This window comes from Linepithema humile, chromosome 1 (assembly GCF_040581485.1).
Source record: "Linepithema humile isolate Giens D197 chromosome 1, Lhum_UNIL_v1.0, whole genome shotgun sequence".
NCBI lineage: Eukaryota > Metazoa > Arthropoda > Insecta > Hymenoptera > Formicidae > Linepithema > Linepithema humile.
This window is the reverse complement of record NC_090128.1, coordinates 15,716,341-15,734,524: the sequence shown is the minus strand read 5'-3', so window position 1 is coordinate 15,734,524 and position 18,184 is coordinate 15,716,341. Positions and strand designations below refer to the sequence as shown.

Sequence of the window (18,184 nt, the reverse complement as noted above, 5' to 3'; positions counted from 1 at the left end):
GTTTTATTTTTACTACCATCTTCGAATTTTTCATTATTATTAATAATGTTAACGTTATTAATGTCTCTATCGTCGAGTTCATCGTTGTTAAATTCATTTTGCATCTTAAGAGTTTCGTCGCTTTCAGGTTGTATCGTCGTCTCTTGCGTTTTCCTTAAACTATCCTGGTTAAGATCAATTTTATGGTCGTCGAGCAGTTCACTCAGGGGCCTGAGTCGAAGGGTAGGCACTCGAATTTCAACTTCTTCGTCCAAAGTGCTTATGACATTCAAATAAGCTTTTCCCGACACGTTTTCCACGATAGTATTTCCCAAATATATTCCGTGCGCTAATTTGATTTTTGGTAAATAACCTACTTTTATTTCTGGATTTTTTATTCTCACGTAAAACAAGGATTCTGATCTGGGTGATGCTACGATAGTTTCTGGAGAAGAAAATGTCACGCAGTTTCCAAAAACGTTTAGTCGTTCGTGTGCGTAATCGATAGTTGAAGCTGTTTGTTTAAAGAAATCGTTTCCTAATATTCCTGATTGCGTAATCGGAAAGTCATCGGCTACTATGTGGAATTTTACTGACTCGCCGAAAAGAGTAAGAGCGATTTCTCCGAGTGTATAAACGGGGTAATTATTTATACCATTTAACTGTAAAACGTTATTATAATTAATATTTAAATTTTGAGGCACAAAATTTTCCTTAATTATGTTAGGACCGGAACCTGTGTCTAGCATAAAAGTTATGGGCAAAATCATTTCGTTAATTTTTATTTGGACAGTAGGTACGCGACTCTGTTTGTTAAGATTTACAGTTACGGGCCGAATTTCCGAAGGGTCACTTTTTACGCATTTTTCTGTGAGGTCGACGGGCGTAAGGTCTGGTCGGACCCCTGCGGTACGCCCGATTTCGAGGGGCCGTTCCCATTTCCCGTGTTTCCTTCTCTTTTACGATTATTACTTGCAATGCGCAATTGACAATTTTCAATTAGGTGCCCGTTTTCTTTACAATAACGGCAAAACGTTCCGTCAGCAGAATTTGCTGGTTGATTAGGATTTGAACGGCAGTTTTTAGCTGTATGGCCCAAGTTATTACAAATTTGACAGATAATTCTGTTTTGATTATTAAGATTTGTTTGCTCGTTTTGTTTTTTCCAACAATTATTGGCAGAATGGCCCGGTCGGTCGCACCACTGGCAAATTATGGAGATCTTATTGTTAAAATTACTTATTTGGTTATTAGAATTATTTAGGCGGCAATTTTTTGCATTATGACCCGGTTTAAAACATAATTGACATTTTATGGTATTTTCCTGCACCATATTTATTGATCGTTGAGCTTGAGGATCACGTAATCGACACTTTTCTGCACTATGTCCGCGTTTTTTACAAATCTGGCAAATTAGGATTTCAGTGCCTAAATTATTTTGTTTAAAAGAGTCTGCCATTTGCATAAGTTTCCTACAATTAGCTGCTGAGTGGCCAATTTTAAAGCAAATTTGACAAATTCTGGAACGATTTTCCTGTACATTATTTCGGTCGGAGTTAGCAGGTCCATGTCGTAAATCTGTAATAGCACGAAGCTCTCTTTCTATGCGTAGGGCATCTGTTACAGTCGCCTGTACGTCTAAGTTTCGAGCGATCCTCTGCTCGATTTCGGGTTTTAGGCCTCGGATGAAACATTTACACATGTCTTTTTCTAAAGATGCTCGCACGTCGTGATCTGTTAACGCGTGTTCTGAATTACGATAGGCTTCTCGTATCTGTTTTCCTAAGAGTTTTACACGATTAGCATAAGTGACGACATCCTCGTCATTCTTTTGATATACGTTTCCTAATTCTCCCTGTAACTGATACACATTTTTAGATCCGCCGTAAATTTGTTTTAGATATTTAGTTAACTGAGCTACTGTTTCGAAATCTTGATCTCTAATTGTTCGTCGCGCCTCGCCTACTATTCGCGTTCGTAAAATTTTAGTAAATTGAGGCTCTGCTTCATGGGGCAACATAGACTTTGCCTCTTCGCATCCTTCGATAAAATAATTTAATGGGATATTTTTTCCGTCGAAAAATGGAACGGCTTCGACCGCGTATTTTAGGGTAGCAAACGGATTACCTTGCGCCATATTTTTCACCCTTTTACTGTCACTTGGACTTAGTTTAAAATTTAAGTGTTCGTTCTCACCACACGGTCTAATAGTCTCGTCACCAGAATCGTCGGAACCGTACTCGGGAGCACTAGGTTCCACTAAAAACGCTTCAATTTCAGGTTCGTTAGCGTTGAATTTAATTCGTTTAGGGACGCGAGCGGAGGAGGCTGCTGGAGTGGATGTGTGAAGTGTATCTAATGTATCTGATTTAGTTTTCTTTTTGTTTTTTATTGCGGCATTAAATTGTTCTTCTATTTTATCTTTATCGGAGTTAGACTTCGTTGTCATTCCTACCTCTCAAAAATTGCACTTTTCATCCCGGACGAGCCCCCAATTTTTATTCTTTCTATCAAGTCTGTTACGTCCTGATAGATGTAGAATTTTTTCGTTGGGCTCGGCGATCGACGTAAACGGACCTGACCGCACAAGCCGAGCGGCACGTTTAGGACTTGCGACGGGTCAGCGACTGGAAGAGTCGTTTTTACTCCGTCGACAAGTCAACCGCTCGTGGTTCCCTTTTTGGGTCAAGGAATTGAATCCCTATTACCCGGGGCGGAACCTTTGTGCGCAATTTGAGAGGGAAGGTGTGAGGGGGTGACGAACGAGGAGGGTGTGGTTAAATGAAAAAGAACAAAAGTTTAATTTACTAAAGACAACATTTTAATTTGATTGAATTTATAATTAGGATACAAAAACTTAATTCTTAATCGCATATGTTAATAATTTTATTTATGTATTCTTTACAAGTGTGTGTGTGTGTGTGTGTGTGTGTGTGTGTGTGTGTGTGTGTGTGTGTGTGTGTGTGTGTGTGTGTGTGTGTGTGAGTGTTTTATTTTTCCGGAGGGAGGACAGAAGAAATAATAAAATAAAGAGAAATGAACTGACTTACTCGTTGCAGAGTAGTTTCGGATCGCGTTGAATATGTTCGGTGGTTCTGAGCAGGCGCCCCGTTGAGGGAAGGTGTTGTATAGGCGTCGGACCCTTTTGTAAACGAGTGGGCACCCTACTGCGGGATGGTGTCGTCAAGGTAATGGACCCTCTACTTGAGATGCACCACGAGATGGTCGCGACAAAGTATCAACTGATTTTACTCTTTGATTCGCGCCCCCGAACTACTCGAAAAACTGTTTCGAGAAACTGAGCTAAACGGAATAACTGCGCAAACTGCTTGAAAAACTGTGTGTGATTGTGTCCGGAGCCACCAGAACACGGGTTTTTATACTTTTTCTTTGGGGTAGATCCCTTTGGAAAATCTTAGGTTTTTGGAGCGGGGATCGAATAGGAATTAGTCTTGCGAGAAAATTTTTAATGTGGGGGAGGATGGCGTCATTTTTAGCTAATAGGATTGGGTTTAGATGATTAGGTTACTTGAAATGAGATAGGAAGAAAGAGGCCCTAACGAATAAGGAATAGCGTCGTTTCGGGTCTATATATGATGGGGGTAGGTTTTTGAGGTGGCGTAACCCGGTTGGTGTTAATTAGTATAGGTGGGGTGCATCTCAGTGTCTTAAGATCTGGGTGGGCGTAGTCTTTAGACCATACGATGGAATGATGGGTGGTCTATAGAAGTGCTTGCCCCGATTCTCGGCTTTCGGATTGGGTGGTTAAGAATCGGTATATAAGTTCGCAAAGCCTTGGGTCGCTGATCTAATAAATTTGACAGTTTACGACTGTCGCGTGCCCTTGGTGTCGCGTGGAGAGTGCGACTAATGCATCTCGGTTTCCCAGACCTACTAAACACGTGCGCCGTATCAGGTGTCGCGCCTTCTCGGCATGCGACTGCGGTCATTCCCCGATCGTTACTCGGTAAAACCCTATCTACTAGCTAGAGTTCCCGTAGGTGGAATCCAAGAGTATAAGACTAGTTGGTGCCAGTTTTTTCTTTTTATCTCTTACTCTAACCGTCTGGAGTCGGTTAAGGACTCCAGCTACCGCGAAGTTTTGACTTTTACGGTTTTTCTGGCGACGATAGGCACGCTGAGCGGCCAAGGTATTTTGAAATATCCATGCTATTTTTCTCCGTGAGAAGATTCGAGCTCCTGGTGTCTCATGAGAAAAACAGCTCTGGCGTTATAATATTTCTTAAGAGTTTTGTTGGTTCCGCGTTTACTAGGTCTGGTATTTAATGAAAAGAAAAGAATCGTGTAGTCTGATCAGGACGTAACAATATATATATACTAGATAAATTCGACCTATAAAAATTATTATAATGTTTAATCATAAAGGAAAATATTTGATTCGTTGCATTTCCAACTTTTATTAATATTGATACCTTTCCGTTTCCTTCTTCAAAATAGTGATATGATATCTGAAAAAAATTCAACGCAAAAAAATTTTTTTTAATTAATTTTTTTATTAAATGTTAACTATTTTAGATGTACTCGTTAAAATTCAAATAAAAATGAAAACTATACGAGCAATATGCATAATATGGTTGTATTTTGATTATTGCTTTATTAAGTGATACAATATTATCAAACGTTTCAGTCTTAATTTGGACCTTTTTCTGTATAAGTATTTCTGTCTGAACTTGTTTTAACGCATGTTAACTATACTTAATAATATACTCTTAACTATATGTATTACATATACTTAATAAATAATATTTAATTCAATAAATATTATGTAATGTTTTTAATATCTTATTTTATATTTAATATCTTAATTTAATATTTTTAATATAATCACAAAGGTATATGGATTTTCAGCACTAGTTTTATGATATTATCAAGAAATTCTAATGATTGCAAAAATATTCACAATAATAAAGAAAATTACTAACTATATAATTTTAATTGATAATAATTTTTAATAGCATAGAATTTTTAAAAATATCAGAAATCAATACTCAATAGTTGAATTTTGATATTATATTTTGATATTATCAAGAAATTTCTAATAATTACAAATTTTCAAAAGATAATAAAATTCAAATAAATGGTATTGATTGAGGATATTTTTAAATTGTATGCTATTAAAAATTATCGTTAATCAAAATTATAGTTAGTATTTTTCTTTATTGTGAACATTTGCAATCATTAGAATTTCTTGATAATATCATAAAAGTAGTGCTGGCAAAAAGGAATCTATATATTTTCAGGGTCTAAAGCGGGTCAACGGAGGGTTTTAACTAAACCCTACTTTGAAGCTTTAGCAGGAAAAAAGGAAATTTCGGACATATTGTAGCGCCAAAGTAGGTGCTATTATATACATACGATACAATGCATAACATCTACTTTGACTCTCTTATGCCTACCTCAAAATAAAAGATTAAGGTTCAATATAGGTGCTAAATTTCGACTCGGGTACTCACTTTTCGCATTTTCACTATATTTTAGATACAGAATCGACCCCCTGGTCTAGTTTCCACTGCTTGGATTATTCCTGCTGTGTTTTCTTTAGTTATGGCTGTTATAATAGTTTCGCTTCTAGCTTCTAAAGTAACGAAATCCGCGACAAGAACGCGAAACCGACATTTCGTACGGTTGAACTACTGAAGACATACGAAACAGACAATCCACTGACGCTCAACGCTACATGACATCAAAAAACGCGATAAATTTAATACCTATTTTTGACGGTACGTCACGAACAAACTTAACATCATTTCTAAGCGCTTGTACATGTGCAATGAAGTATGTAAAGCCCGAGTTCGCAGACGAGCTACTCGACGTCATAATGTCGACTAAATTGCAAGGCAGAGCATTAATAAATTTTGAGATCAAAAATATCAGATCGTTTGAACAGTTAAAAAACGAACTGGAAAGCTTTTACTACCCTAAGAAAAATCCTACATCGATTCAAATTGAATTTAATCATTTAAAACAACGAATCGGAGAAAGTGCAGTAGAATATGGGGCACGAGCAGACCATTCTCACTTTTGCATGGGAAAAGCGTAAATAAATTTTTATCGATGCGTAGTTTTTTGGTAGTATAGTCCCAAGATGCTTGATATTTTTGTAGGAAGTCGGCTCCGAGGATTCCGTCATATTCGATAGGAAAGTCGTCTTTTATCACGTTTAATTCATGTTTAACATCTCTTGTTTTTAACGGAATAGTTGCTTGCATTACGCCTATAGTATCCGCTTTGTGCCCTGTTGCAACAATAATTGTTATCTTTTTATCGTATATTATGGTTTTATCTTTCAATTTATTCAATTTTATTAGACTCATGGTAGTCCTGTGTCGATCAACATATTTATTTTATCGTCAATCACTTCATTCATGGGTAGTGAAATTAGATCGAGCTCAGTGTGTGCATGGTTTATCTCATCAGCTGTTAGTACCTTATGCTCTCATACTGTCTTAGTTGTTGCTTTAATTGTTTTCCTTTCTGCATCGTCGTCCTCAGTTTCGCAATGCTTATTAGTTTTGTGTATGGTATTTCGCGTGTTCGATTCTTCATTTATTTTCTTATTTTTAGTATATTACGGTTTTCCGTTTAATATCTAACATTCGGTTATGTCCGGATTTCTTGCAATAATTACAATGTTTATCCAGCGTATTAAATCTTGATCTGCTCGGTTTAGGCAAAGTGAATTGATTACCGTAGCGGCTCGTTCAGTAATCGCGACCGTAATGTCCTTGCTTGCCGCATTTATGGCATTGAATTGCCTTAGGATTATTAAAACTTTTATTTGCGTTGTACGCGGAATCACGTGATCTCTTTAATTTTTCCTCTGCTTTGGCTCTTTCAATGGCTTCCTGCAGGGTTGCATATCGTTGCGCGCGTATTACCATTCGTATATCCTCGCGCAGTCCGTACACAAAATTTTGTAGCGCTAGCTGTTTAACGGTATCTAATATAGCGCGTTTATCTTGCGGTGTCTTTCCTGAACTGTCTATTAGAGATTCGTATAGCTGCATCGCTAAATGGTCTGCTCGTGCCCCATATTCTACTGCACTTTCTCCGAGTCGTTGTTTGAAATGATTAAATTCAATTTGAATCGATGTAGGATTTTTCTTAGGGTAGTAAAAGCTTTCCAGTTCGTTTTTTAACTGTTCAAACAATCTGATATCTTTGATCTCAAAATTTAATAATGCTCTGCCTTGCAATTTAGTCGACATTATGACGTCGAGTAGCTCGTCTGCGAACTCGGGCTTTACATACTTCATTGCACATGTACAAGCGCTTAGAAATGATTTTAAGTTTGTTCGTGACGTACCGTCAAAAATAGGTATTAAATTTATCGCGTTTTTTGATGTCATGTAGCGTTGAGCGTCAGTGGATTGTCTGTTTCGTATGTCTTCAGTAGTTCGACCGTACGAAATGTCGGTTTCGCGTTCTTGTCGCGGATTTCGTTCGTGATAATGCGCATGAAGATACTCAAATAATGTCGCGATCTGTTCGCGTATTTCGTGCACTGTTTCTTTTAGTGCTGAAATCTGATTTTTATTTTTTGGGCGTGTTCCCGTTCGAAGTCCGCTGGCTTCGTTTTCTCTTGTATTTTGCTCCATTAACGCGGATATTTCGTTTTCTATTTCGATGTCTGCCTCACTCTTTCTTCTCTGAGACATTTTTTTGTTTCTTCTTTCACGAATTTCGCCCGGATCAAATATGCTACTATCGTATGATGTTAGCTCAAACTCGCTGTAATCTGACACGCGGCTTGGTGTTTTACTAATGTAAGGTCTAGTCTTTTTAGTTTTTACTTCTATCACGGTATTGTTAAGAGCGGGAATTAAACTCGAATCGATATCTTCGAAAGTGTAATCTCGTTTAGTTTCTACGTTTGCATCTAATTCGTCGTCGGTATCACCGTCCGAGTTTGTGTATTGTAATGTACGGCGTACGTTATTGCTTATGTCGCAAGTCGCGTCTTCGATAATGCATATCAGGTTTAACGCTGTGCGGATTGCGTGTCGCGCTTGGTTGCTTAATAGCCACGACCTATTTTGTATGGGACCGGGTTGCTTTCACTTTTGTACATTTACGCGTTTTTATATTTTATATAATGGTTCGGATTTACAGTAGTAGTAGTATAATCGCTCGCATGTTGCCTCGTCCTTAGCTGTGGTTCGCTGTCCGGCTGTAGATCGTAGGCTGTAGGTGTAGGTCGCTCGGCTGCTTTCTGCGGCTGGCTCCTATTTCGCTGACTCCGCTCGGCACTGCTTGGCTCTGGATAGTCTGCTGCTGCGCTGCTACTCTGCTTACCGTTGCGTTGGTCGGGGTCTTCTCGTTTCAATAATCTCCGTATTGAAACTTGTCCGCCAACTATTTTGCACTCAATTTTCGGCTGCTTACTGCTGCGTTGGTCGGGGTCTTCTTGTTTCAATAATCTCCGTATTGAAACTGGTCCGCCGACTAATTTTCACTCACTTAAATTTTTTCTTTTTGTTTCAGGCTCTAGACGTTCCGGGTTCCTGGTCCCGAAGGAGAGGCAGATCCTACCGCTGCCACCAGATTATTGTTGTGCCCTTGGTGATAGGGCACGGGTTCGGGATCTGCCGAGGAGTTAGGCCGGGAATCCGGGAATAATCCTTTTTTGTTTTTCTCAATAAAAACAATCTTTCGTATATTTATTGGTTTCTTGTTTTATTACAAGTTCCCTTACTACTAGATAAACTAGGTTCCGTCAGGAATCCTTGCCTTAGTTTAGTATCACGGAGCCTCAAGTTACTCTTATCCGCTTTTAGCGATTTGTTATAATTCGCGATCTTCTAAATTTGTGGTCCCGACGGACATACGTCCGTTTCATTTGACTGATAGTTTTCGACCCGCCGTCGTGATCTCGCGACGGTAATTTTATATGCGCAAAACTGCACTTAATTGCAGTTTTAACGATCTAACTTGCTGACGAAATTCGATCGTTCGTCAGCATTTTCGCGTAAAAGTGAATTAGGTTTTAGTTTTCGCTGCGCGATTCATCCGGTGTCTCGCATGAGCCGGAAACTGAATATTAGATATCTTAATCTGATATGTAATAGATATCTTCTTATATTTTATTAATATATATATATTTTATTATTAATAATTGGTTGTGGTTCTTTGGACCCACAACATTACTATATATTATTATATATAATTTATAATATATTGCAATTATATTATAATATAACTTAAAGAATAAATTGTTATAATCAAATTTTCAAATGCCTTTCACCTATTTTAAATCTTTCTACTTTCAACTTAAGCGGTTATTTATTCGCGCAAGCGCATTGACCGATTTTGTACAGACAAGGAGAGATAGATGTAAGGGACACTTTTGTTATGTATATTTAGATAGGCTGTGCCCCTTCCAGTATATATGTTCTAAGTTGTACCATCGGAAATAAGGAATTAACGGGACGGGCGGGAACATATAATCTATATATATATACATATTTCTGTGATATATACTGATTACTGACTCATTATTATTATTAATTATGATTATTATTAATTACAGTAAAATTGAGAGACATTATTCTTAGTTTTCATAACATTTATTTATTATATAAATTTTATATGTATAATATTATATATACAAGGTGATTCAAAATAACCTGATGTCCTTGCAATGCCATATTCTTGAGCGAATTCTGATTTGTTAATAGAAAAATAAAAAAGTTTTACAATTTTGCAACAAAATATAAGTTTAAGACGTGCCAAAAATATTAATAAATATAAAATAATACTTTTTTGTCGAAAACATTTAATAATTTGATTAATTACTGTTAAAAATTAATATGCAAAAAAAGTTGCAAGAAACAATTTTCAAACACAATGTCTTCAATATTCCAGCTACTCACCTTACCCGTTTTGTCACGCTTGCATTAATTTCTTTTAACTAAAAAAAAGATTTATTAATAATTACTAATTACTAATTAATTAAATCTTTTTTTCCAGTTAAAAGAAATAAATGCAAGCGTGACAAAACGGGTAAGGTAAGTAGCTGGAATATTGAAGACATCGTGTTTGAAAATTGCTTCTTGCAACTTTTTTTGCATATTAATTTTTAACAGTAATTAATCAAATTATTAAATGTTTTCGACAAAAAAGTATTATTTTATATTTATTAATATTTTTGGCACGTCTTAAACTTATATTTTGTTGCAAAATTGTAAAACTTTTTTATTTTTCTATTAACAAATCGTAATAAATTAGTATTTTTTATAGTTATATGCGAATATTTTTAACAAATAAAATTTTTTTAGGAAGAATATAATCTAATTCTTTACTTGATAATGCACTGTTTTTTGCGGAAAAAAAAAAAAAAAGTTTCAAGAAGCAGATCTCGAACACGGAATTTCTAATATTTTAACGACTCGCCTTACTCTATAAAAACTTCTGCTTCTTAGCATTTGTCGTACGTAGCATTTGTCGCATGCTGGTAGAAATGACACAAAATATGCTACGCACACAGACGCATACGCACACGGACGTGTGACGTGCGGTTCTCGCTTGTGTAGTGCCCGCATGCTGGGGAGCAATGCTGCCAGAAACGAGCGGCGGCATCACACTAATACAACCGAGAACCGATGACGTCACCCTATCCGTGTGAGCTCGACCCGGTCGACCAATGGAAGAGAACGCCGTCTCCCTTCCACCGAGCCGACGCAACAGACGATAAATGCTAAGTAAGTGTTTCTAAGGCATGTGGCTGGAATATGAAAAATCCCGTGTTCGAGATTTGCTTCTCGCAACTTTCTTTTCTTTTTTCCGCATTTGTTTCTAACAGTGTAAATTATCAAATAATCTTTTTTTTGCTTAAAAAATAATAGTTTATATTTATTAATAATATTCGCATATGTTAAAACTAACAATTTTTGAAATAATTCAGATTTGCTATTGTCAATAGAAAAATGAAGTTATTTTGCAATATTGCAACAAAGTGTAAATTTAACATATACTATGTTCTTGCCACTCGCCTTATTCGTTTAGCCATGCTTGCTTTGGCATTTATGTCTATCGACTCGAAAGATTTTACATACCTGTAAAATTTTTAATTATTTCCCAACTTACAATTAGTCACTCGCGTCCTGATATTTTTTCTCCCGTTCAATAATTTTCTATTCGTACATTCGGAGAATCCGAATAGTGAGATCAATAATGTACTTAATTTTCGTACACTCTAGTATCTCAATCTGAGATCGGTGTACATTTTAACGTGTCAAATGTAGACGAATTATTTCTATATAAAAGATAATTAAAATTTTCACACCAACAATCTATGATATATGCTCCATATGCCATATTATATATATATATATTTTATTCCATTTTTAATTATTTATTTTAAACTACTGCATATTAGCAAAAGTTACTGTACTATGGAGATGAGTGGAGGAGACGGTAACATATATTATAAATGCAGTCAGATTTATTGTACTCTTGTTAAAATATTGTAAAAATAATGTATTATTAGTAATTATAATAGTATTTATTAGTAATTATAATAGTATTATTAATAGTGGTCTTCCGCACCACCTTCGAGGTTCCACTAACGGCGCGTTAGGTTTTTTTAGTGGACCTTCGCCAGGAGCCCTATTATACCACATTTCATTAATCTTTCTATATATTTCTTTTATACATATGTGATGTCATTTGCAGACATGTTAGTAATATTTTATTTATCTATAAATATGTGACTGAAAGCCGAACTTCGAGTATGCTGCCTGATGGTGCTCAGCGCTCACGGACCTATCATCGACGGTGTCGCATGTTTTCTTATAAAATGCATATTTCCGCAAATTTGCAATGAATCGATCTGAAAATTTTCAGAAATCTTCCTTCAATAGTGAGGAACAAATGTCTCACTGGAAGTTGTTTCAAATTTCAAGTTCCCTCGATACTTTTTGTCGGCGAAACTAAAGAAACGTGGTTACCAATTGGCCTCAATTTGCAATTAATTATTATTAAACAATAGGCGATTTTTAGCTCTTTATTGTTTTGTAGGCATCACTAGACTATACTGCATGCGTATACCAAATTTTAAACAATTTCAACAAAATTTGGCAAAATTACGACGATTTATATCTTAAAATCTTATTGAATTTGGGAATAAAAATTTTTCAGTTTTTTATTTTTATTATTAAAAATAAGCATCGAACAAAAAAACTGCAAATAGAAAAAAGTTTCGTCTCGTCATTCTCTACAAGCCTATGTTTAAGAAAAATTAATTTTGCGACTTTCTAATTTTGAGACGTTTAGACGATATTTTTACACGATTTCGAGCGCAGAGCGATTTCGTTGATCCGCGTCCTCAATTGTGTTTATAAGTCGCGTACAAACAGAGATCAGACTAGTTCCTTCGGTTCCTTATCAGTTAATACACTTGACGGAAAAGTCAATTTGAAGAATATTGCGAAATATGGATCGTAAGTAGAAAATTAAATTATTATTAAAATCATCATAAGAGATATAAATTATTATTATTTATTAATTAAAAATAAAATTTTTAATTAAATAATATGAAAAACGGCATAAGAGTGATGACTAGATTGATTATGACTAGAATTATGTGTTAAGAATTAGGAATAATTAATACATTTCGTTATCTTATTTCAAATAAAATAATTCCAATTTGATTTTCCTAATATTTAATATTTATTCCTATTCCTAATATTTTCTCTATTTTACATAGAGAATCTTTATTATAATATAACGTTACTCCAATAATCGCTAATCTCAATCTATTGTTTCTATGTTGCAAGTTTCTCAAGTAGCATAGCTTTTTAAAAAAATTTACATTAAATCTTGCTTAAAGATTAAAATTTTTAATTTTATGTATTTTGAATATTAAAATTGCTGATTCTTTTAATTTTATGTATATTGAGAATGGTCGAATAGTCAACTGTTTATATTCTTAAAGACAATTTTGTAAATATAAGAAAGGTTAACACATATTATTTAGCTGTAGCTCATAATTCTTCTACCGTTTTTCATGTTATTTATTTTGTTAGCAAAATGTTTAATCTTTAGTTTCTTTCTCCTCTCTTATACATATATAACAGTTTTTATTTTTTTTAAACTCATAAATGTATTACTAATTTAATAAATATATATTAATTTTTGCAGAGGACATGACACAAAGAGTGGAAAGTATGACGCTGGAGGAGAAAGATGCTGCTGTACAACAGTTGATGCAACAAATGTTGCATCAACAAGAAAAATTGGTACAAATGCAGCAGCAGCTGCATTTGTTAATAAGTAGTGGTGCAACAACGCAGCAGCAGCAGCAGCAAAATACAAACACAGAAAATATCCAAGAGCAGCAGCAGCCAGAGGAACAAACAAGAGGTACATTATTTTTTTTTTTATTTTTTGTAACTAAATGATTAATTTATATGCATGATTGTTTTATTTAATATAGTACTTATCTGTAAATGTGCTTATTTTTTAGAAAAAAGGAGAGGAGGCGGAAAGTCTCGCGCTCGCTGGTATCACCAGCGAGGTGGAAGAAGTGAATGGGGTGGCAGAGGTGGATGGGGAGGCAGAGGTGGATGGGATAATAGTATTATTAATAGTGGTCTTCCGCACCACCTTCGAGGTTCCACTAACGGCGCGTTAGGTTTTTTTAGTGGACCTTCGCCAGGAGTCCTATTATACCACATTTCATTAATCTTTCTATATATTTCTTTTATACATATGTGATGTCATTTGCAGACATGTTAGTAATATTTTATTTATCTATAAATATGTGACGGGATAGAGAGTTAGCACAAGATAATTGATTTTATTTGAAATTTTATTTTATATATATGTAAAATAAATCTTAATATAAAATTATCACAATATGACTAGTCAATATATATTTATTATAATGTTATCACATAAATTAGATTAAAAAACATATTATTAATAATAATAATAAATCAATAAAAAAAATATAAAATGAAAATATAAATAAAAATATAAAAAATAATAAAAATATCGTCAAAAATAATAAAAATATAAATAAAAAATACAAAAAAAATTTTAAAAAATAAAAGTTTGTTAAAAAAATAAAATTAATATTAATATGAAATTAATATATAAAATTATTTTTATATTTATCTAATATTTTTTTAATTTATATAATATTTTTTTATTATGATATGGCCTCTTCCGCCCTGGCCACCACTCGGTCCCCACCCACCTCTGCCACCCCATCCACCTCTGCCGCTCCATCTACCTCTGCCTCCCCATCCACCTCTGCCTCCCCATCCACCTCTGCCTCCCCATTCACTTCTTCCACCTCGCTGGTGATACCAGCGAGCGCGAGACTTTCCGCCTCCTCTCCTTTTTTCTAAAAAATAAGCACATTTACAGATAAGTACTATATTAAATAAAACAATCATGCATATAAATTAATCATTTAGTTACAAAAAATAAAAAAAAAAAATAATGTACCTCTTGTTTGTTCCTCCGGCTGCTGCTGCTCTTGGATATTTTCTGTGTTTGTATTTTGCTGCAGCTGCTGCTGCATTTGTACCAATTTTTCTTGTTGATGCAACATTTGTTGCATCAACTGTTGTACAGCAGCATCTTTCTCCTCCAGCGTCATACTTTCCACTCTTTGTGTCATGTCCTCTGCAAAAATTAATATATATTTATTAAATTAGTAATACATTTATGAGTTTAAAAAAAATAAAAACTGTTATATATGTATAAGAGAGGAGAAAGAAACTAAAGATTAAACATTTTGCTAACAAAATAAATAACATGAAAAACGGTAGAAGAATTATGAGCTACAGCTAAATAATATGTGTTAACCTTTCTTATATTTACAAAATTGTCTTTAAGAATATAAACAGTTGACTATTCGACCATTCTCAATATACATAAAATTAAAAGAATCAGCAATTTTAATATTCAAAATACATAAAATTAAAAATTTTAATCTTTAAGCAAGATTTAATGTAAATTTTTTTAAAAAGCTATGCTACTTGAGAAACTTGCAACATAGAAACAATAGATTGAGATTAGCGATTATTGGAGTAACGTTATATTATAATAAAGATTCTCTATGTAAAATAGAGAAAATATTAGGAATAGGAATAAATATTAAATATTAGGAAAATCAAATTGGAATTATTTTATTTGAAATAAGATAACGAAATGTATTAATTATTCCTAATTCTTAACACATAATTCTAGTCATAATCAATCTAGTCATCACTCTTATGCCGTTTTTCATATTATTTAATTAAAAATTTTATTTTTAATTAATAAATAATAATAATTTATATCTCTTATGATGATTTTAATAATAATTTAATTTTCTACTTACGATCCATATTTCGCAATATTCTTCAAATTGACTTTTCCGTCAAGTGTATTAACTGATAAGGAACCGAAGGAACTAGTCTGATCTCTGTTTGTACGCGACTTATAAACACAATTGAGGACGCGGATCAACGAAATCGCTCTGCGCTCGAAATCGTGTAAAAATATCGTCTAAACGTCTCAAAATTAGAAAGTCGCAAAATTAATTTTTCTTAAACATAGGCTTGTAGAGAATGACGAGACGAAACTTTTTTCTATTTGCAGTTTTTTTGTTCGATGCTTATTTTTAATAATAAAAATAAAAAACTGAAAAAATTTTATTCCCAAATTCAATAAGATTTTAAGATATAAATCGTCGTAATTTTGCCAAATTTTGTTGAAATTGTTTAAAATTTGGTATACGCATGCAGTATAGTCTAGTGATGCCTACAAAACAATAAAGAGCTGAAAATCGCCTATTGTTTAATAATAATTAATTGCAAATTGAGGCCAATTGGTAACCACGTTTCTTTAGTTTCGCCGACAAAAAGTATCGAGGGAACTTGAAATTTGAAACAACTTCCAGTGAGACATTTGTTCCTCACTATTGAAGGAAGATTTCTGAAAATTTTCAGATCGATTCATTGCAAATTTGCGGAAATATGCATTTTATAAGAAAACATGCGACGCCGTCGATGATAGGTCCGTGAGCGCTGAGCACCATCAGGCAGCATACTCGAAGTTCGGCTTTCAGTCACATATTTATAGATAAATAAAATATTACTAACATGTCTGCAAATGACATCACATATGTATAAAAGAAATATATAGAAAGATTAATGAAATGTGGTATAATAGGGCTCCTGGCGAAGGTCCACTAAAAAAACCTAACGCGCCGTTAGTGGAACCTCGAAGGTGGTGCGGAAGACCACTATTAATAATACTATTATAATTACTAATAAATACTATTATAATTACTAATAATACATTATTTTTACAATATTTTAACAAGAGTACAATAAATTTGACTGCATTTATAATATATGTTACCGTCTCCTCCACTCATCTCCATAGTACAGTAACTTTTGCTAATATGCAGTAGTTTAAAATAAATAATTAAAAATGGAATAAAATATATATAATATGGCATATGGAGCATATATCATAGATTGTTGGTGTGAAAATTTTAATTATCTTTTATATAGAAATAATTCGTCTACATTTGACACGTTAAAATGTACACCGATCTCAGATTGAGATACTAGAGTGTACGAAAATTAAGTACATTATTGATCTCACTATTCGGATTCTCCGAATGTACGAATAGAAAATTATTGAACGGGAGAAAAAATATCAGGACGCGAGTGACTAATTGTAAGTTGGGAAATAATTAAAAGTTTTACAGGTATGTAAAATCTTTCGAGTCGATAGACATAAATGCCAAAGCAAGCATGGCTAAACGAATAAGGCGAATGGCAAGAACATAGTATATGTTAAATTTACACTTTGTTGCAATATTGCAAAATAACTTCATTTTTCTATTGACAATAGCAAATCTGAATTATTTCAAAAATTGTTAGTTTTAACATATGCGAATATTATTAATAAATATAAACTATTATTTTTTAAGCAAAAAAAAGATTATTTGATAATTTACACTGTTAGAAACAAATGCGGAAAAAAGAAAAGAAAGTTGCGAGAAGCAAATCTCGAACACGGGATTTTTCATATTCCAGCCACATGCCTTAGAAACACTTACTTAGCATTTATCGTCTGTTGCGTCGGCTCGGTGGAAGGGAGACGGCGTTCTCTTCCATTGGTCGACCGGGTCGAGCTCACACGGATAGGGTGACGTCATCGGTTCTCGGTTGTATTAGTGTGATGCCGCCGCTCGTTTCTGGCAGCATTGCTCTGAAGCTCCGGTCGTACTCGCTCCCATCCCGATAGTCGTTCTAGGGGCAGGGCGTTCTCTGCCTCGGTCGGGTGTTCCCGGCGTTCGACTTCCGATATCCCTTGCACGAGAGAAGTCTCTCACTGTCTTCGGACACAGCGCACCGGCAACCGTCGACGACTCAGCAGGGCTCGGATATACGCGGTATCACTTTTTTTTTTTTAACTTTGCTCCGTACCGTACGAACCGACCGATTTAGAATTAAATAGGATTAATCATGTTCATAATTATTTAAATTGCGGCCAAACGCGCGACACGTTAAATAAACTACGCAGTCTACTCAGTATTAAAATATTTATTTCCGATAGTCGTATCCGATTATACCGTTAAGATATTAGACCGTTACAGAAATACTCATGTACTCGTTGTTACTATTTTCTTTTATAATTATATTATTAATCCAAATGCTCTATTGAATAAATATTGGGTGCAGTTCCGAATAGGTGAAACGCCCGATTGTTTTGAAACTCCACTATTTTATGTAGTTTGGCGCTCTGATTACGAATATGATAATGAAAATCGCCGACTAGGTCATTTTCAAGGTCAAAACAAGGTCAGAAAAAGTGAAAAAATATTACTTTTTTATGATTATTTCGAGAAATATTGATGTAACAAAAAAAAGTTTCAAATAAAAGTTGTAGTTCTTGTAAAAATACATTATTTATGTCCTATGCATTTTTTGTGTAAAACTGATAGTTTTCGAGAAAATTGACGTTAAAGATTAAAAACTTTGGTAAGTAGAATGAAACACGGGGGGTTCGGGGGGCGGAGCCCCCCGAGGGGGAAATAGGTGTAGGCGGGGAGGGGGGTGCAGGGGGGAGGGGCGGAGCCTCTCCCCCCGCCTATTACATAGCTAGTGTCTATTATAGAAGTTGAAAATAACTTTCGAACACAATATGCTCTCTACCTTGCGTAGGGGTCTTG

At 34.6% G+C, this 18,184-nt stretch overlaps 1 protein-coding gene across 1 annotated transcript; it reads right to left on the bottom strand.

Moving 5' to 3' along the window:
* Positions 1 to 13,739: 13,739 nt before the first annotated feature.
* On the bottom strand, positions 13,740 to 15,535 carry LOC105678316 (protein FAM98B-like). Its single transcript, XM_012377585.2, has 2 exons — positions 14,455 to 15,535; positions 13,740 to 14,350 (listed from the first exon to the last, which is right to left on the bottom strand). The coding sequence occupies exons 1-2, from the start codon at positions 14,627 to 14,629 to the stop codon at positions 14,130 to 14,132; spliced, it is 396 nt and encodes a 131-aa protein (XP_012233008.2). The 5' UTR covers positions 14,630 to 15,535; the 3' UTR covers positions 13,740 to 14,129.
* Positions 15,536 to 18,184: the final 2,649 nt, after the last annotated feature.